Source organism: Chamaea fasciata, unplaced genomic scaffold (genome assembly GCF_029207755.1).
Source record: "Chamaea fasciata isolate MVZ Bird 193981 ecotype frontalis unplaced genomic scaffold, bChaFas1.0.hap1 SCAF_6, whole genome shotgun sequence".
Taxonomy (NCBI): Eukaryota; Metazoa; Chordata; class Aves; order Passeriformes; family Sylviidae; genus Chamaea; species Chamaea fasciata.
In genome coordinates this window covers 27,550,252-27,573,289 of record NW_027094091.1, presented here as the reverse complement: position 1 = coordinate 27,573,289, position 23,038 = coordinate 27,550,252, and the positions used below count along the sequence as shown (strand labels likewise).

Sequence of the window (23,038 nt, the reverse complement as noted above, 5' to 3'; positions counted from 1 at the left end):
GTTTTTTTTTTTTCTCTGTAGTAATGCAGCTGCTGCACACATGTAAACCAAATGTATTCAGTGGTATTTAGATTCCCTCTTCAGACAAGAAGATGGTCCTACAGCTTGCTGCCTCAATTAAACCTGCCCAAGAGGCTGTCCTGAAAAAGAAACCTGCTTTCCCCACTAGCTGTTTGCCACATTTTCTTCTAAGTAGTGTAAGACAAATAGCTGTTTCCGTAAGAAAATGTGTTTAATAAACAAATGATTTCTAAGAAGCAGCTTCACAGAGCAGAACAATGGAAGTATTGTACAAGTCAAATGGGAAAATAAATTCTGAGACAGCGAATGCTCTCAAAGGCAACCTGAATAAAAATGAGTCCTGTCTGAAACAATATGGAGTAACTCTAAAAATCTTAAAATCTTAGTTACAAAATAACTCCTCACTCATCATCCCCTCCCACCGCAACCCCCCTGCCCCCCACCCTCCATTTTCTTTTTTAGGAGCCTAAATTTTTTTTTTTGTTAAATGTTCAGATTCACAGTTACATTTAGTAGCATTTCATTTTGAGGTTTTGAATGTGTATAAAAGCTTTAAAGTTGTGTAAAAGCTTTAAAATTACATGGATGACAAAAAAAGTTCTATTTTTCTCTTTAGTGCATCTTTAATCATGTATTTTTATCTGCAAGTAAATGAACAGTAGCAGCAGCAATTTCTGTAGATGGACACTTTGAAAAGCTAATTATTTCAAAAACTATGGTAATTTATGCAATTTTGAAGGTCCCACAGTCTTATCAGTTCCTGATGTACAAGACACAAGTGCAATTTTGAAATACACCACCTTCAGGTTGTGGGTGTTTTTTTATGTCTTTAGAGGAGGACTCAGCAGACTTCCATTTAAAACATGTCCTAGGCTGGTCCTCTGTCTTAAATGCTCTTCTAACTGTGGGAAGCTCAAATTGTCTTATTACCCACAAATACTTATATATATGTGTATTTGCTAAAGGCTGCCTGGCTCCAAATATAGTCAGTAATCACAGGGAAATCCAGTCACTGTTTCTTAAAGGGCCAATAGAGTTCTGTGCTTTCACTTTAGATTTTTCAAAATCAGTAATTCCTCCTCAATTTCCTTCTGAACTGTCACTCTAGTGCAGGCAGAATGACCTTGGATAATTGAGGTTTGGCCCTTTGATCTAATTTGGCATCATCTATTGTGATGGAGTTGGATTTCTGCTAGAACTGACCATGTACAGCCTAACAACACCATGCTGAGTCTTTGGGGGTAGGGCTGCAATAGAGCCCCTTTAGAGTTTGGCAGGAATGGTGTAAAGCATGAATGTTTTGGGCAATTTATGTAAGATCTTAGAACAGTTTGGATCCGAAAGGACCTTTAAAGGTAATTTGGCCAACCCAAGGTGTTCCAAGTGAAATTCTCAGGGACAACTGCTCTGGTGTGCAGCTGCAGTGTGAAGATCCAGCTGCTGAATTAACTGAATATAGGTAGGTGTAGGGGTTTTTCAGTTTGGGACAGTCTGTAATGCAGGAGTAGCACTGGTTTAGCCTTTAACAAATCAGTTGAGTCATCTCATTGCTTTCAATAGTTCCATTTCACCCTTCTTGGCGTGGAGTGGTACTGAATAGAAGCAGCCGATACATGTATTTACTTTCAAAAATGCTATTTACTTGCATGACTTTTAAAATGCTTCTTCAACACCTATCTACTCCAAGAGCTTTTCGCTAGGACTACTGATAGCTAGAGAAGTATAGGCAAGTCTGTCTTTCAACAATCACCTCATGCCATCCCAAATATTATGCCCTTTGGGGAAGTATTTATTTTAATTTGCCTGCCTTTTGAATGTGGGATAGTTTTAGCTTGACTGAAATGACAGATAAAGCAGTAGGTTCTGAGTCCAACCTACCATGCCAAATATTTGATTGGGTGGGAGAAGTTCTAGATTCAAAGCAACAGATTACCTTCAACTGAATTGATTATCTTTTGCATTTTTCAAGTGAAAATACTTATTTTCAGTATTGGGGGGTGAATATTTCTCCTTGACAAACTGGGAGGTGTGAGAATGCAACATGCTTCGTTTCCTGCACAAATATACTTTGTAGAAATTAGATATAATTTCCTGTCTGTGCTAACCCCCAACCCAAGGCAAAACAGTACTGCAATTGCAATTTATGGTAAATCAGATCCCTCTAATGTGCATTAGTCATGTTCCAAAAATACTGTTGGATATGGCTTGGGGAGACAGCCTAATTTTGTTAACTTGAACAGGGCAATTCTAAGGAATTGCAGCAGTGCAGCCTTAATAATCTGGGGAGACTGGTAAAAATCTGTTAAAATGATGTATTTTCATCATAATGGCCAGCACATGGGATGGGAATAAGTTGTGTTATTCTATGGAATGCATTTGTAATTCTGGCAGTAGTATATGAGGGAAAGGAAACCCCCTCATTCACTTTCTCAAAAACATGCAATACCATTTCTGAAGTGCATTATTCCTGGAGTGAATCTGAATTTCTCAGCTGTACCTGTCACAGAAGTTGGAAGGGTGTTTGACTTTTTTAGATGCTCCCTTCTTTCTAGTCTGGTTACAGCAGTCTCAATTTTCTTCTCTCCTTCTTGAGTTGTAGATTTCTGCAGTGTGCTTGTTTTGCTGCTGCTGCTGCTTTTATTATCTGACTGATTACTTACAGCAGCCTAGAACAGAGAAGGAAAACTGCTAAATGAGAAAGTCTGTCATGCAAGGGCTACAAGTTAAGAGATGACACGCTTGATGCTTTCATTCATCACCTGTCCTTTCCTTAATCTTCCTTTTTGGCAAAGGATCACAACACTGATACTTCTAAAACCGACAGTTTTTAAAGACTGTAAAAAAAACCCCAAAAAACACTACAAAGTTTAATTTCTCATGTTGTCATTTCAGTCAAAATACTGAAGAGTTTGAGCCAGCCCTCGCTGTTAAATACAGCACTGAAACATAGTGTGCATCTGTGGGCAACTTCACACCCACTACTGTTTTCTTCCATCAGTTGTCTATGTCTCAGGTTATGCATGTATCCATCAGAAATTTGGTTCTCATAACAGCAAAATATATTTAGTTATCCACATACTCTCCCTTTTTACCGTCTGTGATATCTATATACAACATCACTGTTTGTGCAGCATCATTTTGGTAATGTAAGTAAGAAGTGCTTCCCTTACTAATAGAAAGCCATGGAGAGAAAAAGCTATTTGGAGAACAGGAAAGAAGTGATTGAATTCAGTGCCTGCTTTAGTCATTTGGATGTACCATGACTGTTCATTTCTTTTGTTCATCTGTATTTTACCCACATGCTGCAATGAAAACAAATTCAGCCTTACTAGTATTCACCTATAATTGCATATTCCAGCTCTTATTCATCAAGCATTAAAGGTTAACATCTCATGTAAGCTGTGAAAGAACCACACTGCAGACAATTTTTCTGTTCCATCCCCTGTACAGCAGTTCTGCTTGTGATTGTTGTTAACTACCATCTGATATCATCAAAGTTCACACCAAAATTGCCAAACTATTGCACTGTATTTTCTCCTGGAGGTCTCAGTTTTGCAAGAGAGAACTCCATACTTTCAGAATACTTTTTTACTCGCTGTCATTTTAGCTTTTATGAAGTCTTACCAAACAAACAAACAAACAAACAAATAAAAATATTCCCACATAACAAAATTAGCTAACAGTTATCATTATGGTGTCAGTATTTCTAATGGGCAGGTTTCCAAAGATTGCTTACATTTTCTTTAGCCAGTTTCTCTGCTTGCTTTGCCTCTCTAGCTTGTCTTCTCTCTTCCCTCGTAGCTTGCTGCTCACGAAATCCCTTCTGCTTTTGCAGTGCTAATGTAATCCAAAGTGGTTGTGAAGTTTCGACTTTTTCCAACAATTTAGAGCCATCTAAAGAGTGTCTGCTCTGAAGAACAGGCTTTTCTGAAAGAAAACATGACAAGAATTGATTGAGTAATGCACATCTCTTGTCTTGAGAAAACCCCTACAACTTCTCTACCTTGTGAAAATGCTAGAGCTAAGCCCATTGAATGCCATGTCAGTCACAGACCTTTGCAGACTGCACGACAAATCCTGAAACAGATTTTATGCCTCAGGAATGAGACCTAGTTCGACACACTCACCCAGCTGTCCAAATTTACTGGGTTTTTATGTGCGTGAAAAAAAGAAATAAACAATCAGCAGCTCCACTGAGATACTGTTTTAGAAGTGTCCTGATGTTTGAAAAATTCAAGAATGAAAAAAAATTGAGATTTCCCAATGAAATTATGAATTCCTGTCTCAGTCTTTTGAGCGTCCTTACTCTGAAAGGGTAATTTTCCCTCTTGTATAGAACACCATTTCAGGACACAGGGGCTTTCAACTCCCCTCTGAAGAGACATTATGGCTAGTCTAATTGTTTTCATCACTAAAGACTGCCTCTGAAGCACAGACTGCTGTGCCCAGCTGTATTGCTTAAATAAAGAATTTGCCCAGGATAAGGGGACCTAGATCTTAGTATTTTTTAAGCTAGATAACATTTCTTTAAAAAGAGAAGCAACAGAATGTAGATTTTAAAAATTATACCATCTGTTCTGATGGTCCATTATCCATGGACCACAGAGTCCATCACCTGACTCACTAGAGGCAGAGATAACATCTCTGCCAAGGAAAAATACACACACACACACACACACACACATACACTTCTGTTACCTCCTTGAAATTAACTTTTTTTGTAGGTTGCACTGGTCACACTGGATTTACAGGCTTCTGAATTAAACTGTGGGCATGGGAATTCACACTCATTCAGACAACCCTAAGCACAGTAACAGTCCTCTACAAGTAACATGCCAGGTAAACTTATTGCTTAAGACCAAACCTCTTCCTCTGGACCTCCAGTATCTTATTTTGGAAATGCAGACAACAGATAAATATGCTTTGAAAGATACATACCTTTCTTCACTGGCTCAGGCTTTTTGTCGTTTTTTTCTCTCCATGGAATACTTAGAGATGGGAAAAATGACTTCTTTTCTTTGATTTCTTCCTCTTCACTTTTGTAGTCATTGGATGGTATGGGTTGGGCTGCATTTGCTCTGTCTTCTTTTCTCCAGCCACCATCTGATTCAGCTTTAACCACCCTTTGCCCCAGCATTTCAGATAGGTTTGATCTGTTCATTTTAGAGAGAGGAGATGATGGTGGGGTCTGGCTGGTGGGCTTTGGAGCTAAAGCAGGTTTCTGTGGGGCCAGTGACTTGCATGCTGGTTTCTCATGAGCAGGTAGAGCACTCTGGCCAGGGGGTGGTGGGACCACTGGTGTGCCCACAGGTGGTGAATATTCCACCACAGTAACTGAAGAGTCTTTTAAATGACCAGGAATGCTTGCTCTCCCAGTGCCAGGAGAGGTACTTTCTTGTGAAGTGAAAACAGAGGAATCTTTTTCACCTTCTGTTGAGGTGAGTGGGTCAGGCACACCATCAAAACTGTCTCCTGCACTATATCTTTTCTTTTTCTTTTGCTCTGCCTGTTGATCATAATGAAAACGTAAAGAGTAGTTTGTCCTTCGTAACTTTATCCCAAAAGGAGAAACATTTTCTTCTCCATTTGGTGGTGGTTTATCTCCTTTTTTTGTGCCGTTATTCTGCTGATTTTCCAGAGCACTGGGAAGTTCTGGCGGCGGTAATTCCTTCCCCATAGAATGTGGAACAAGGAATGATGGAAGATCTTTCGCGAATTTACAGCCTTCAGTGTTGTCTGTCACTTCCCTATGGGTTTCCATTTTCTCCTTAGGCTTTTCAGCTAAGTTATCCTTAGAAGTGGAAATCACATCCTCCTTTGAACCAGCAGGTGAGCCAGTGGTTCTCCCCACAGCCACCGTTTCATTGCCTTTTGCCACATTTACATTCTCAGCATCTGAACTGGTTTTTGAAACATCTGAAAATTTCTGCCATGCTGGTGTTATTGAGAACTTTGCATTTGCAGAGAGGGTTTTCCTCAAGTTGCCGTGGGGAGCACCACGTCCTCGGGGTGTCCAGTCATCACTGTGCCTGCAGACAGCTACTCGGTCTCCCTCATTGTATTTGTTGTTTTCTGCATTCTTTAGGATTCTGGAGCGGATAGAGGCCCACTCAGCCAGCACAGCCTGGTTGTTCAATGCCTCTTGTGCATGTTTCATTTTACTGCTGCTGGGTTTGGGATCCTGTTTTTTTCTCTCAGACTTCTCTGGAGAGGGAATATCCACATTTTTCCTCTCTTCTGTTAAGCCAAGTAATGATTTGCAAGCCGTGTCTTTAATCTGGTTCAAATTCACTGCTGTGCCACACAGCTGTGCTCCAGTAACCAAAATAGCTGTGTGGGGTACACACACAGATGATGGGAGGGAATGAGAGCCCTTGCTGGGAGTGTGCACCCTGCAGTCTTTGACAGATGGAGAAGAGAGTCCTGCTCCTTTGATGGGCATAACAGGACTCAGATTTACTTTCTGAAATATGATCTGTTTATCTCCAGAAGACACTTGAAATGTGAAGGGTCTGGATGCTGTTTGTCTTTCATCTACCTCTTGCCACCGAAGTTCTTCCCCTATGCGTTTTTGCTCCTGAGCCTCAACTTCTCTCTTCAGTTTCTGGGCTAGCATCTCTTCTGCTGTTTTAGTCCCTTTTTCAGGCTGTTTGACTTTTTGGGAACTTGATCCTTCTTGGAGCTTCTCCTCTGCTGGATGCCTATCAGCCCCTCCAGCAGTACACAACTGATCTTTTTCCTGTGGTTGTTCCAAGGATTTTTCTTGTTTTGGCTGAAGCTTTTGTCCTTCTGTGTCTACCTTCTGCTCTTTCAGCTTATTCCATTCACATCCATTTTGCTCCTTTTGCTGCTTCGGTTCATCTTGTAGAACAAAGTCTGAACTTTCCATGTGCATTTGTTTTGTGAGTTTATGTTTCCTCTGCTCTTCCCGTTTCTTTTTCTTATCTGTCACTTTTTGGGGTTGTTCCTTCTCTGTCTTTTCTTTCTCCTTCATATGCTGTCTTTGTTCCTCCTGTTTCTTCTCTTGTTTGAGGCTCTCAGGCTCTTTATCCTGCTTCAGTTTTATTTCAACTTCTTCAAGCTCTTTCTCTTCTAGTTCTTGTTGCTCTATTTCTTCCTCATTTTGTTTCTTGAGCTCTTTTTGTTCCTTGAGCTCTTTTTGTTCCTCTAACCAGTTTCTTTCGTTTTCCTTTTGACTGTCTTTTTCAGTCCTATGTTGCCTTAATTCTTCCAGTGCTAGACTCTTCTGCACCTCCAGCTCTCGTCTCTGTTTCTCCTCCAGATCCTTGTGCTTTTGCTCTTCCCATTCCTGATGCTTCTCATCCAGTTCCTGATGTCTCCGCTCTTTCTGTTCCTGGTGCTTCTGCTCCTCCAGCTCTCCTCTCTGTTGCTCTTCCTGTTCCTGATGCTTCTCTTCCTCCTGCTTTAGTCTCTGTTGTTCCTCCCATTGCTGGTGCCACTGCTCATCTGGCTCTCGTCTCTGTTGCTCCTCCTGTTCCTTGAGCTTCTGCACCTCCAGCTCTCGTCTCTGTTGTTCCTCCTGTTCCTTGAGCTTCTGCATCTCCAACTCTCGTCTCTGTTGTTCCTCCTGTTCCTTGAGCTTCTGCATCTCCAGCCCTCGTCTCTGTTGTTCCTCCTGTTCCTTGAGCTTCTGCATCTCCAGCTCTCGTCTCTGTTGCTCCTCCTGTTCCTTGAGCTTCTGCACCTCCAACTCTCGTCTCTGTTGTTCCTCCTGTTCCTTGAGCTTCTGCATCTCCAGCCCTCGTCTCTGTTGTTCCTCCTGTTCCTTGAACTTCTGCACCTCCAACTCTCGTCTCTGTTGTTCCTCCTGTTCCTTGAGCTTCTGCATCTCCAGCCCTCGTCTCTGTTGTTCCTCCTGTTCCTTGAACTTCTGCATCTCCAGCCCTCGTCTCTGTTGTTTCTCCTGTTCCTTGAGCTTCTGTTCCTCCAGCTCTCGTTTCTGTTGTTCCTCCTGTTCCTTGAGCTTCTGCACCTCCAGCTCTTGTCTCAGTTGTTCCTTGAGCTTCTGTTCCCCCAACTCTCGTCTCTGTTGTTCCTCCTGTTCCTTGAGCTTCTGCTCCTCCAACTCTCGTCTCTGTTGTTCCTCCACTTCCCAGTGCCTCTTCTCCTCCAGGTCTTGTCTTTGTTGTTCCTCCAACTCCTTCTGCATCTGGTCCTCCAGCTCTTGCCTGTTTTCAGCCTTCATCAGTCTTATTTCCTCTTTATGGCCTGTTTTCTCTTCTATTTTCAAAGATGTCTCTCCTTCAAGGAGGTTTTGCCTTCTCTCTTCTTCACAGCGTCTTTTTTCCTGTTCTTTCTGCATGTCCTCAAGTTCTTGGCACCTTTTTTCTTCCATTTCTCTTTGTTCTTCCATTTCTACAATCTGTCTTATCCTTTCAGCTTCAAGGATACCCCAGTGATCTTCAATTCTTTTTTCCTCTGCCAGCTGAAGCTGCTTCTGCTCATCTCTGTCCTGGATTAGCTTATCAGCTGTGAAGCGTCCATTATAACCTGGGTATATGTCCTCATACAGCTGAGTTTCTAGGTCCTCTGGCTCAAATTCTGTTATTGTTAAACTTTGTGATCCCTAAAATTGGAGACAAGTTTGGAGTTACTGAATATTGCCTGTTGTCTTATCCTTTATAGTGAGCAAAGAGTTGCAATTGCAAAAAAGAATTTTTAATCAGTGATTTAGATGAGCCAACACACCCCACCCCAGTTTATGGATTGCATCATCATAGATCCCATGTCTCTCACCTATTAAGATGATGGCCTTTAAAAGAAAGAAAACATCCCAAGAATGATAGCAGCATAATGCCAAATATTCAGTCACCATTTGGTGTACATTGAGACCTGCCATTTCTTATTTGCAGAAGCCCAAGAAAAACAGGATAAGTTTCATATGTCCATTCTTGTTCTACTACTTAGAACTCCATCCTTTAAGCCTGAAATCATTAATGCCTGCTATGGGGCATTGTTTTGCCAGTTCTTTCATGGCAAATCTGGTACTTGCAGAGACAGCGCTGTTGCCTGCAGAAAAAAGCTCTGCAATGCTAGCCAGGAGAGAACACTCCTCAGGGAAACACATTTGTTTTCTTTTCACAAATCCTGAGCCAGTATATCTCCCTCATTAGCTGTGCTGAGACTCCAGTGCTATTGTAGGAACCGTGGGAACATGGTATAGACATGCACAGCCCGAGATTCCTAGGAATACTGCTCTGTTCTACCTGAAGAGTGCTTCTCTTTAGGAAAGCAGCTCAGCTAATGTCCTGTCTAGCTATCGTTTGCTGAGCCATCATTTGGCTCCAGTTAACCATTGTACAAACAAGAGGTTTAAATTTAATTTCTTCATTAGGGGAGTGATAAATGCAAGTGCAGTGGTGCAGAAGAAAGGGCAGTGGCCTCTCCTGAGCCCTGTGTAGTTGAATAATCTTGTCCCATTTACAAAAACTTACATCAGGATAAAAACCGAAGCAGTGTGCATTAAGTGTACAAAGCTACAACTTTATATTTCTCTCTATAGCTGTTGCAAGAGCTACATTACTTAAATCTTGTTCCTTCTTATAAGACAAAGATATTACCCCTGTCAGAACCCATGCCCAGTTTAGAAAATCTGATTTTTCCCAATCAAATTTTGCACCATCTGATTGCCTATATCAGAGCAGCACAAATCTTCAGGCCTTTATGACCTATAGTTTTTACTAGAAAAACTAAAATCAGAAGGCTCTCCCAGTGTAAAATCCTAGTGGAAGTACTTCAGGTTTAAGCAGTATTTGTCTCAATTGGCAATACTAAAACTTCTTTGCCTCTTCTCTCTAGCTAGGGTTTCAGATAAATGACAGTGTTAATCAGATCCCAAGTCCTCTGTCTATAGATCCTAGTACATTCATTTATGGTTATTTTGTACCCAGTGTCAAAAGTAATCGCCCTCCTCTCGCTGTTTGGCCAGTCATTAAATACCTTTGTCAATCTCTTGTGCTGTCTTGACATCCTCTGCTTTTTTGGCTTCACCGACAGTTTGTGCTTAGCTGCACTGTTGTCTAGACGAGCAAGAGCCTGGGGAACTGAATCCAAATTGATTGTTTCAATTGTGCCAGAACAGGAAAACTGTCTTTTTGGCCGAGCTGATTTAACTGGAGTGACCTGTTTGTATCACAAACACAAGAAATCATTATTAAGCTATTTGTTCCATTAAATAAATAAATAAATTACACACACACATCTTTGCAGGTTTGAAGTTAAAGGAATTAATAGCCGAACAGGTTTGAAACCCTGGTTTTCCATTATATGAATCACAACTATGATGTGAAAGTTGCAGTTCTAATATTTTCCTGTTTTCAGTACTACACACTTTTATCATTTTCACTTAAAAATTACTTGGACCATTCTACTGAAGTTTTTTCACCATTTAGCTCCACTCTGATCTTGTTGGGAAAGGCACAGGCAGAGTTTTAAACAACATCAAACACTGGGACATTTTAAAGTGTGCTTACCGTGAAAAAAGATCTACATCTTTAAATAATTTAGATTATACACTTTAGGCAGAAGCAAATCAGATTGACTTATCTAAGCATCATAATAGAACAGCTACAGAGCTGTACTGTCTGCATGGAAGATGACTGTAGCATTGGATCTCAGACTGGCACGGTGCCTATGGAAAACCTTCCCTCCAGAGTCATGTGAAGTTGTCCAAGACAGAGCCAAACAGCAAAGAACTAAAGACAACACTGGCTTTGATGGGTGCCTGATTTCTCGTGCCCTTCAAATACTTGGGTTCAGAAAGTGCAAATATAAGCAAAGTGATTCAGTAAGACTCTTTTCATGAATAAATAGTGGAACTGTACGTCTAGGCATGCAAGAATGAGCCTGTCATCTCTCTCTTCCATAAGTCATCAGGTTATCGTCCCAAGACTTGCATTTGGCATAACACAAGTGGAAAAAGAAGACAGAGGGAAAATAAAAAAAGGAGAAAACATCTTCTGTAAGGAAAGAAATCACATACATTGTTTTCAAGACAGCTCTGTAATCTTCTGAGGTTAAACATATGCTAATCAGGGAACCAATTACTTAAAAGCTGAGGGAACATTTTGCATATGCTTATTGAATTACATGCAGGCAAAACAAAGTAGTAGAAGTACTTATGAAAATTATGACTGTGTGATTAATACATCAAATAGAGGAATGCTGCAAGACTGGCAGAAACTGGGTTCTGCTGTTTCCTGCAATCAGCTCTTAAGATTTCTCAATCTCTTAGTTATTGCTTCTTAACTAGCTCCAAAACTGCACAGTGTTCACAAAATATTGGATGATCAATCAAACAATGTATGAAAACAAAAACTGTCAGGCTTCTAGTATCTAAAATTAGAATGCAACTCAGTGCAAAACATGTGTAAAAGTTTTTTACCTTTTCTTCCACTTCATGTCTTGTTCCAAGAAAATTCATTTTTCTCAAGAAATCTGGAGTGTCACTGGACTAGAAAAAAATTACCACAGGCAAGTATTAAAATGTAAAGGATCTAGTAAATATGATTCAAAGGACTTGTGAAATTATGTATGTTAGGATTGTATTTTTCCCTATTTTCTATCACTTCAGGACTGATGGATAAGCAATTCTTATTCCTACATGCTCTGAGCTTGTCTTCACTGCTCCTTGAATCTCTGCTGTCTATACAGCTCTACAAAAGGCAAAACACTCAGGCCTCTTTAAAAAGATAATCAGGTTATGAAACAGAAGAAAGAGCACAGCTTTGTAGGATTTTGATCAGGTCTTAATGATTTTATTTTCTCCTGACTTACACATAAGGAAAAAGATACTAACCTGTTCAGGCATTACCTCTGCTGCAAGGAGCTTCAACTCCCTGTTCTTTTTACAGAGGTCACAGTCCTCCCAAAGTGATGGAAGCCTGAAGAACTGGGACTCTTTAGCCACTGTCCCTCTTCAAGCCATCATGGTGAGGAATTTTCAAGGCACATGGCTTGAAGCGGCATTCATCACACCCAGAAACATTGGTTTTAATCATTCTATCACAGTATTACTTCGTAACCTAATGTGTGTTTGGATCCTATTACACCCATATGCTTGTTAATACAAAGGCTAAAAGCTCAGCTTCATAACTACAGGTTAAATGAAAACCAGAACTATTGCCACCAATCTGAGTCACTCAGTTGGGAAAATCAGAAGTCACAAAGCATCGTAGGAAACCTGTTCTAAGTAGAGCAGATCTGTGTGGTCCTGGCCACCAATTTTTGACAGGAGCCACCACATCCCCCAAGACCTATGCAGATAGACATGCCAAGGAGTTACAAGGTGAGCAGGTGAGACGAGCAGAAACCAGGGAAGCTGCCACGCACCAGAAATCTCTGATAACACAGGTAATTAGTAGTGTGCAGAAACAAAAGGAAAGTACCGAGTGCTCTGGCTGACACTATCCATGTAAAATTGGTTTGGTTGGTGTCTACAACTGCCTCTGAGTAGGAATGGTTGCTCTTTCAGTATTTGGAAAAAGAATTATGCAAAGGGGTGTTCATTTTGTTTTCAAAATGTAATATTTTAAAGAGTAGGTGGTAAGAACTGAATTTCACCCTCCTTAATACACAAAAATACTCTAGCAGGCTTTTAGTGCTTGCATCCTTCGAGCTGGAAGTCACCAGGTGACATAAGGGTCTCCTGCAGGACCCAAGAAGAAGGCTGTCTGCAGAGAATCTATGCTGACCTCAAACACAGGCTCACCTACCACCAGGGTAGAGACAGTGCATCGCCGAAACCTGTCCACAGTCCCACTGCAAACTTTGTGCTCTGAGGCACATAGGATGCTCTTGATTCACCTTACCTGATCACACCAGAAGGAGTACTTGTTAGGCAAAAGATAAACCTTACTTGGGTTTAATTTTTCTCTTTCCAGACCGCCAAGGGAGAGGTGTGAGTGTGCAGGTCCTACCCAAATGCCTGGCTCCCTGGCAGATTGAACCACAGCCATGAAAGAAATGGTCACAAAGGAGCTATGTTGTCCCTTAAAGACTGATGAAGAATACGGGCCAACTCAGCCATAAATCTCCCTTCTGCATGTCTGGCTGAACATAGCCATGAATTGCACAGGACCCTTTGCCTTTTCCACAGGTAGCACTCATGTTAGTGAACGTGAGCAGAGGCTCTGCCCCAGAGTCCCAGGATCCTAAGGGCTATGTGTACATGCTGGCTTGCTGGATGACTTCCGCAAGGGCTCTCAGGCACAAAGTCAGCCTTCTCCAGGCATGGAAGGATGTCACTGTACTCCTTTCTGCCATTACAGCAACACACTGAACCAGTCTTGCCTTAGAGGATTTCCAGAGACCTTTCCTCACTCACCATGTTTCTTCACTGTCTGAACAAGACCCTTTTACACCTAAATGTCCGCAGCATCAAAATCTCAATGAATAATTTGAATAATTATTTTAATTATATTGGAAATTTTATTTTAGGGAGCATTCAAAATGCTTCTCCCCCTTCTTCACCTTTGGTTCCTGTCCATGAAAAATATCCATACTTACTCTAAGACCTAGGATTTTACAAGTTTAGGCTTCACACACCTCTCATTTTGAAATTATTTTATTTTTTGGTATTTGTTGCTGTGAACAACTTTCCTGGCTGGGAAGTCCATATTTTAAAATATTTTCTGTATTAGAAAAATTTCCAGCGTTCTAGCAACACTGGAAGTAATGTCTGCACTGCTGGAAACTCAGAGGAAACACTCAGACCAGTAATTCTGTGTGACCTGGCTCAGGATGTCAAGAACATGCTTCCCACCAGGTCAAGAGGCACAAGCTGAGAGATCCCTCACACATAAAACAGCCCACTGAGCTCTGCTATGCCTCACTGGAAACATCTGCTACACCTCAGTGAACTTTACTGCTTTAGTGCTGCTCTAGTGCCATGGACATGTCAATTTAAAGCGCTTACTTTATTACTGCAGTCTGAGATCACTGTGTCCTGCTGGGTCTCAATCTCCATGGGGCTGCTGAGCAACGCATCATCTTCTGCACTGGTGTTTGCTTCCCCCATTGTCCTCGCAGAAATTGTCATTTGTGGAGGCTGCCCAAATTTTATATTTTTGGCCAACTGTTGCTGAAAAAACAGAAAAATAAAACAAATAAACAAAACAGGTATTTATATTATAAGGAAAACAAGCCAAGTCCAGCAAGTGCCCCTTCTCTGCCTGAAAGCTGCACAGAAATATTCTGGGCAACTTCTGACTCTGGACTCAGGACAAAAAAACCATCTTGAGGCTCACATTGTTGCAACATGGTGGGCACCCTCTCTCCTTTCTCCCCACAAGGTAACTAAAGTGAGGAATTTACTACATGATTGCTAATTTTGGATGATCGATTCAAGTTCTTGACAGTGCTGCCAACTTCCGAAAATTTATTGTGAGTTTTGAAATACTCAATCTCTTTTTTAAAATCTATGTTCTAGGTTAAGACATTGTTTATAAAAGCGAATTATGAAGCCTTATTTTTGTGAAGAAATAAGCTTATGAGAAAAATGTACACTGAGAAACTAAAACTACCCCAAAAGGCAACCTTTTTCTTTTCTAGCCCTGAAACCCTCCATCTCATGCATTTGTACTTTTAAAAGGTATCCTTATTGTAATGTTTAATTGTAAGTTTTAAATTTTAAGGGTTTGGCACAACCCTGCCTTAGAGAGGCAAATTCTCAAAGCAGGGGAAACCCAGCTCTTTTAAATGCTTGGTCTCATAGGAAGAATAGACAAACTCATGTCTGCTCATGCTCACGAGCACTGCCACTCACTGCCGTTACACAAAGAAATTAAGGCAGGGGACATGCAAGAGATGAATGGATAAAAAAGCTTTCCCACCATTTATTTTCCATATTTAAGCAATCTTCTCTCAAGGCTTACAAGGAAGTACTCTTGAATTACATCAAACATAAGATGAATAAAATAAGAAACATATACTATGTGTCCTCTAGCAAGGTGGGTTAAAGAAATTGCAGCCCTGGCAACTGCAGAGACATGTACCATACCAACTTTGAATATGAGCTTTTTCCAAAAGAGAGAAGACATTCTCTAGAAGGAGCAAATGCAGCAAGGAACATTTATGAGTATATTACTTTCCTGAAATAATTCAGTGAAACATTCTCAATTAGGAAGGAAGAGACCGTGGAGTTATTTTCCTGCTTTGCTGTTTTTCAAGGACAGAAAATTCTCCAAAGAGGATCTCTCATTTTTTCTTGTGATACTATGAACAAATAATTCAACTGTGCAGCTTCTATTCAGTGGAAATGTCAGGTACTTACACAATACCCTGACAGAAGTTTGCTGCTGAGAGCTGTGGAAGATTGGAGTAGACAGTAGGTAAAACAAAGATTTTTTTTTTTCCTATATTGTAGAATTAGTGACATGGCCCACAAGTGAGGATTTGTTAAGGGAAGATATCCTCTAAAGGAATTCAGGTCAGATTAGTCTTTTTTGTCATAGTTCCCAGTGGGCTACACTCTTATATCAAGTTTACCCGTATTATCCCAAAAATATTAACAGGTTTCTGTATTGAACCATTAAAACAAAAATTTCATGCAGAAATTCCTCAAATCAGGTTATGAAACTAGAATAGCTTTTCTCAGTCTCCTCACTGAGTTACAGTTAGTTATTTATGCCCATTTGAATTTTGGCAGGATGTGGTGAAATTTGTATCATAAAGCATTTTGGCATAGTGGGCAGTTGTGAATGGCAAACTTTTATTCCCACCTGGACTACTGGCCTAGTCTAAAGGCAAGGGTTTCACCAAGTCCTTGCAGGCTTTTATGTTTGCAGTGCAATTCTGTGACTTGAAGTCTCACATGCTTCCATTGTGTACATAGGAGCTGGAGTGTGCAAAATGGTCTGTATGAGATTGTGTGAGGCCTTTAATTCTGCTCTATTCCTGCAGGCCTTCTGATGCCAAAATAAAATTACTTCAGAAAAAAGTCTTAATGCGATAATGTGTTTTCTAAGTTGAGGTTGCTCCTTTCTTCTTCCCAAAGTCATATTCCTGGACAAATAATTCTCCCGGGCAGAAAACTGGAACTATCAGCATTACCAAGAAACCACCTGGGAAACTAAGGATCTGTGCATCTGTTCCATGGTGAGAACATGCACACATTAACATATTGCTTGCAGTGTGTTTTGGAGGAAGGGATGGGGTGTTACCTTTTTGATCTGACAAGTTCTTGATGTGTGTGTGTAGTGTGAGATGGGAGTTCGGTGATGGAGTTGTTGTGGAGAAAGGCCATGCTTGAAAAAGAATGGCCTTTTTAATTACCATCAAGGCTGCCTGAAGGCTTTGCAGTAACAATGTGGTTTCCTGTATATAAAAGTTATAATATATATACATATTATGTATATAAAATGTTATTTTCTTCTTATTCCCAAGAAATATACTATCCTCAACATTTATGGACTGTACACAGTCATGAGTGTTTTTTGGTTTTGGTTTTTTTTAATTGTTTCCAAGCTTTAAAAGTTTGTTTGCTCAGACTGGCATAAATTAGTTTGAGGATCGAAGAATAAACTATAGTAACCCTCACCCTTCCAGAACAGAAGGTGCTTCTCTGTATTATTTATTTATTGGCCTTTTTTGAACAAATTTATCTTAAAAAACACAAAGCTCCACTAGTAGTTCTCCACTGGCCAGTTTATTTTGGTGCATTCTTTTCTCTAAGGCTGACAATAAATACCAAATGACCAAATGTCAAAATCTCAAACAGCTCCTCGTAACTACTGAGCAAATTTATTCTTATTGCTTTTAAAGAGTAATGCTAAACCTGCTTCTTGGTCTTCTTAAGAATGTGCTTATAATGTAACTACAATGCAATTATCCTCTCAGAAAAATTTCATACTGATGCATTTTCTACCTAGTCAACCATAAAACTTCTAAAAATACACCAACCATGAAAGAAAATAAAAACCCCGCAAATTTTTCTTGGGAAAACACTTCGATAGTCTACCCCAGATGAAGAGATACATCAGTTTAAGATGCAAGACCTTTGAGAAGAGGCCATAATCCCTGAAAAGGAGAATCTGCTTTAAATGTCTCAAAAGTTTCAGTTAGACCTATATTTCTGAACTCATAACTGTAAATCCTCTGTAGTTAAGAATTCCCTGCGCTGACAGTTTGTGGATGATTGTTGCCTAAGGAAGATTATTTACAATGCCTGTTATTAGAAGTTGCAGGCATGGCATTTTGTTCCTCTGCCATTGCACAGTCAAGTCTAAATAGCCTTTTGAAAATCTCCACAGATGCACATTGGGCTCAGTCACAGGACCTTGGTCTCTTTTGGTTTGTTTGAGAAGACTTGTAATTTAGCAGCCAGAAACAACCATCTAGCTCTGAAATCTGTCAACTAGAAGCAGAAGCAAAGAGACGAATGTCTTGTGCCTGCACCTCCCACCTCCAGCCTTATCAGCTCCAGTGGCTTTCCTGGTCCCTCAGTTTGCAGCCAGTGGATAATCATTTCCACAGGACTTACAAACTCTTCTCAGCACAAAACAGCACAGCTACCACACAATGCCTATACCACGAAGCAGGGGCTGGAGACACCACACACAGGGGAGGTTTACGATGAGATTCAGGCCAGGTTTACCTCATCCACTCTTTTTTTTTTTTTTTTTTTTTTTTTCTTTCTTTTTTTTTTTATTCTGTAAGATTCTTGAGGTTTCTATAAGACTCCTGATAGTTTTCCTATTTCCACACAACTCAGGTGGCTGTCAGTGTGATAGTGAGGTAAGGGACAGGTCTGCACACCTAATACAGGCAAATAAGTACAAGGAATTGAAGAAAAAAATTACAAGTTTGCATTCATTCAATTTTTTAAATCTTCCTTGATAACTGGACCATGACGCAGGCCTACTTCTATTTCATGCAAAATAATTTGCTAAAATATTATATTATTTAACTTACACCATCTTCCCATTAGTAACTTAAGGAATAAAGCTCCTAAGTAAAATTGTTCTGCGTTGTCTGGCACCTGCAGCTAATAAAAAAAAAGCCCAGACTTTCACAGCACTCTTTGCATTTGCATAGGAAATGCCACAGAACAAGTTTTCCATATTAATTGGCAAAGAGCCCAGATCAGGCTGTACATCTCCTCTCTCACTTCCATTTGGCTCCTCTTCTGTGTACATGCCTGCTTGCATGTGTGTTGGATTCAGGCCCCTGAAACTACATCATTCTTAGGGCTTCATGCCTGGAGTGAATCCAAAACTGGATCCGCTGAGCTGCTAACTCTCTTCAGTTAAAAATCATTAAAACAGAGTGTACTATTTCAGCTAATTCCACTCAAATAAAGCTTACAAGAAATGCTGGTCATATTTTCCCTTCAACTCAAATATCTGCTCTTCATATCTGTTTGCAATGCCTAAATATAACAAAACTTAATGGAAAATAAGTCTTCTAGTTATATGTAAATGGAAAATAATGACTTAATTAATACTTGTCCTAAAAAGGCACACTGTTGAAATTCCACTTGGTCCTGTACAGTCTCTCAGAATGACCCAAAAATCAAATGCCTTGGGAATACATAAGAACAGGGTGAACCCATACTGAGATGTTACTTGTAAATGCTCCAATTATTTGTGACACCTGAGGAATTTTTATACATTCCAACTTTGCTTAAAGAAATATTTGTTTTGATTCGGAAGTGTTACTAGTTTCAACTGTTCATGTTTTCTCATGCTGTGAAAGACTGAATAATTGCCCTCTATTCATTTTATCAATTCAACTCATTATTTCAGGCATCTCTATCATATTCTCTCTTATAACAGGCTCAGAAGAGGGTTCACCTAATTCATGGTGAGCTATGGAAGCGAGTCCACTTCTTAATCCAAACTGGAAAATCTGCAGCATATCTAAACAAATTAAATACCCCACATAAGTTGTTGTTGTTGCTGTGTTTTGGGTTTTTTTGATCAAGAAGAGAATAAACTCAATAGCAACATGTGAAAAGTTATATTGGTACAGCTTTAGAAAATAATCCAGGTATAAAATTAACATGTAAAACTATAGAAAATTAGGAAAATAACAAGTATTAGCACAAAGGTTTTGGATACAAGATGCAGGGAGGAAAATATTCCACCCTCCATTGCTGGAGCAGCATGTGGTTAGGGGCATTACACTTGAAACTTTTTGGAAGAGTCCAAAATAAAAGAACGGTGAAGAGGCAAACTGTAAATGGACCTCTAGAGATGTGTATTTGCAACAAAGCCAGACACAAATGAAGATTTTGGTGTGCAGTGGTGATGAATCACTTACACATGCTCGTGTGTAAAGAGAAGATTTTGTGGAGAGGCTTGAAGATAAAGCATCTGTGGCATTTGTCACATCAGTCTCTCCTATAGCAAAACAGATGCAAGGAAGGAAAATTTTTCTTCCTTGGAAAGGAAGCTCAGTTTCAGGGATTACTATGATCATAGAAAAAAGAGGGTCTGCCCAAGAAATGCTAGAATGATTTAGAAAAAAATTATGAATCCAGTTTATAAAGCAAAAAAGCATTTTTAAATATGAGGAAAACAATTAGGCTGCAGTGGCACTAGAAAATATTGGCAACAAAGAAATTAATTGTAAGAAATACAAAGCTAGGCAATCATGAAGTGAAAATTCACTCCCAATTCTGAAAAATTCAGAGCATCATGGAAAAAGATAGTATAACTTTGAGGTTTGAAAATGGCTTTGTAGCTTTGTTGAGATCTGGGCAATAAGAATCAGAAGATTCACTGGGAGTGGCTGGTAGAATACAGATGTGCAATGCACAGTGAGGGAAGCACTGGCTTGGTCATTAGCTGAGATATGCTAATGACTATAAGAAATGTAATCCAAAACTGAGCAGTCATAATAAGGTCTGACAAGAAGAAAATGATATGGATCATTCATCATTACAAAATCAGGGAAATATGAATTTTAAAAGCGGTACTTTTGCATTTGACCGAGAAGTTGGGATTCACAAAAAATGTTTTATCATAATTAATATCTGTACAATAAACAGGTGTTTTATAGCTTTACAGAGCAGAGGATTTGTTTTAAACTAGATGGCTACATGAAACAAAAAGGATGTAACCCAGTAGTTCCTAAAGGCCATAAGCTGTGTGTCACAGTCAATCTTTAATATTTCTTGCAGCTGACTGCTGCAGCTACACAGGTGGATGTCAGATGACTCAAGATAATTTTAGTGAAGGCAAGCAGTGGAGAACAGTAGCAGTGCCACACAATGGCATTATCACAGCAAGTGAGAGAGAACAGTGTAGAGGCTTCAGGAAACCAAGCTTTTAAACATGCTTCCATTTTGCTTGCTGTAGTTTATATGAGTCTGATATAAAAACTCTCTTCTGATCATTTGCTGGCCATTTCTGGCAAATATCAGAGGTAGGAAGAAGAGTCACGGCTACAAAATGTCAGGAAATAGTTTTAAGACACTTTGATGGGAGTAGAAAACCATCCCACTAGCCTCTGGAAGGGAAGGATGTAAAACGAAGCTCCAAGAGTTGGGTTGTGGGGGGTTTTTTTGACACACTGCTAGATTTACATTTTAAACATTCCTCGTGTCTCATTCCCAGCCCTGTATGACAAGTAACGCAACAGATCCCAGCTCTGTATGACAAGTAAAGCAACAGATCCCCAGAAACTAAGAGTTCAACATTAAGAGTACCAGTGCCTGTGCACCACCTCTTGCTGGGAACAGGTTCAGGCTGGCTTTCTACACTGGATCTTAAAATTTAGGTAATGATAAATCTCAGCAGTTCCAAAAGACAAGGAAAAGACTGCTTTTACAACACCAGATGGCTTGAGCCAACACAAAATAACATCAGGATCCAAAAGGGCTACTGGAGGTTTATGAGAGGCCAGGCTTTTCTCAGCCTGACTTCTAGCACACAGTAAAACCTTTGAACATGGGCAAATCCATTTACAGAAAGCATGATAAGATGAATACTGCCAATCTGAAAATCAATAAAAACAAATGAGAGCAATTCCAGGAAGAACTAATTTACCTTTCACACGCAATTAGAGAGAGAGAATTCCCACAATAAGCAGCTGAACCAGCACACAGGCTGGCCAGCTGCCCAGACTACTACAGAGTTTGCACTGTTACACAACATTTTTTGTGGGTTCATCAACACTCCAAAGTCAGCAGAAATGCAAGGCAAGAAGGGAGAAACATTTTGGTGGTCCCCAGAATGAGATCCAGCCCCATCAGTATTAAACGGCTTGCATTGCTATCCTGACTTCAAAACCCTTTTCACCATGCTGTCTCTTAGGTTTGAAAGAGACAAACCTAATGGGGACTTTTCCAAAAAAGATTTAAAGTTTTCCAGGAACATTTACTGTACCACCTCCAAACAAAATCCTGAAAAGCGTTAAAATCTGCAGAGCTTTTGATCTCCAGTTGGAAGGCAGCAAGTTTAGAGTCAGCACAGGGCATGGAATCCTGGCAACAATTCTTCATTGAAGAGTACCTTGCTAGGTAAATGGAAACTGGAAGTGCTGTGCTTCTATCCTGACATACAAGCCTGGCAAACCACAGTAATGCTGGTGGCACAGCGATGACTTGGGACTCAGGGCTGCCCACAGAATTGCCTTTAAGAATTGGAGTGCTCTTCAGAAGAGAGCACTGTCTCCTCTTTATCCACCACTTTAGGAAATACAGATGTTCCCAGTTGGACTTATCTTGCAGAAAGAGATTTCAAAAGAGATAGAAGCTTCTGGCATCAGGAGACAAAGTATTAACATTTTCTGTGACTGCAAAATCACATAGCAAACCCTGGCTCATAGAACAGCAGGAAAAAAAGGATGGCGTGTGGAGTGCATGAAACCTTCAATCAGGAATGATAGTCCAAACATCTCATCAGACCTGGGACTCAACTCTAAGGTTCAACTCTAAGGGTAATTTAAAATGTACAATGGGATTTAGGCATGACTTTGTCCTAAAACTCAGGGAACAGTTGCAGAAATAATGGCTAGAGAAATGGGAGAAGTTACATGGTGGGCAGCAATTTTTGAAGATACAAGAAGTGGCCCCTGGGTTTATTATAGGGGCGCTTTCTGTGGGTTTAAATAAAAAATCCATGGACATTTAGATGAATGTATAATTTCTGTGTAAACATGTAAATACTTTAAAGTGTCATTTGCAATCTATTATGCATTTCTTTTCTGAATGAATATGTGGCTCTCACCATCATCATCAGAATTGAAAAATGAATCTGGTATGTTACAGGCTGAGTTCCAGCTACACTAAAATGACAAAAATTAACTACCATCCTTCCATTTTAAATAAAAAAGCAAGCACATTTTTTACATCAAGCAGCTGAAACAATATTGTCTCTTAAAATACATGCAATTAACCACACAAAAAAAAGGCTTATGCAAAGTTCATTTAAGCAAGAGAGCACCACTGGCTATTTATTTCGTGACTTTCAAGGGTGACATTTTGCTGTAATTTTCATGATTTAGCATTTGCTTAGTGGGCACGGTTGTTACCAACTGCATTGATTATACTTTTTCTCAGGTGCCTTATTGTAGCAAAGGCAGTAATTCCATTGGGAATTTTAAGCTGAATTTTGAAATGAGAGAAAACAGCTCTGGAAGTGAAAAGTTATTCAGAGAAAAGCTAGTACATGGAAGCCAAGAAAACAAATCCAAGATAGAGAGAGCACAGCTCCCTGAAGAAGTTGGTGGGCTTTGTAGGACTTCACAGGACAGGCCCACATACCTCAGGTCTTTACCCAGAGTCAGCAGTCATTCTAAATACAATGGTTTCCAGCCTGGAAAACAGCATGCACTGAATCTACCTGACCCAGGGAAATTTAAGCTGAAAAACCAGCACAGAGGAATTGGAGATGTCCTAGTCTGGTTTCTTCTTCAGTGTTCATCCACAGTCAGCACAGCCAGCACTGCGCAGGTGCTCTGTCTGCTGACAGCACCAGGCAGGAGGCAGAAACAATTCCATCCTGAAGGTCAGAGCTGTCTAATCTGCATGATCCCTCACTCACCAGAAAAG

The 23,038-nt window shown here is 40.1% G+C and overlaps 1 protein-coding gene across 3 annotated transcripts in view; it reads right to left on the bottom strand.

The window, feature by feature from the left end:
* CRACD (capping protein inhibiting regulator of actin dynamics) overlaps positions 1-23,038 on the bottom strand; it is a 130,091-nt gene that overhangs the window by 3,159 nt on the left and 103,894 nt on the right. For all 3 annotated transcript variants that reach the window (XM_066185773.1, XM_066185774.1, XM_066185772.1), the window contains 6 exons: positions 13,958-14,122; positions 11,426-11,494; positions 9,982-10,164; positions 4,960-8,608; positions 3,758-3,948; positions 2,519-2,687 (listed from right to left, as the gene is read on the bottom strand). In XM_066185773.1, coding sequence (XP_066041870.1) covers positions 2,519-2,687; positions 3,758-3,948; positions 4,960-8,608; positions 9,982-10,164; positions 11,426-11,494; positions 13,958-14,122 — 4,426 coding nt within the window. The remainder of the gene's footprint in view (positions 1-2,518; positions 2,688-3,757; positions 3,949-4,959; positions 8,609-9,981; positions 10,165-11,425; positions 11,495-13,957; positions 14,123-23,038) is intronic.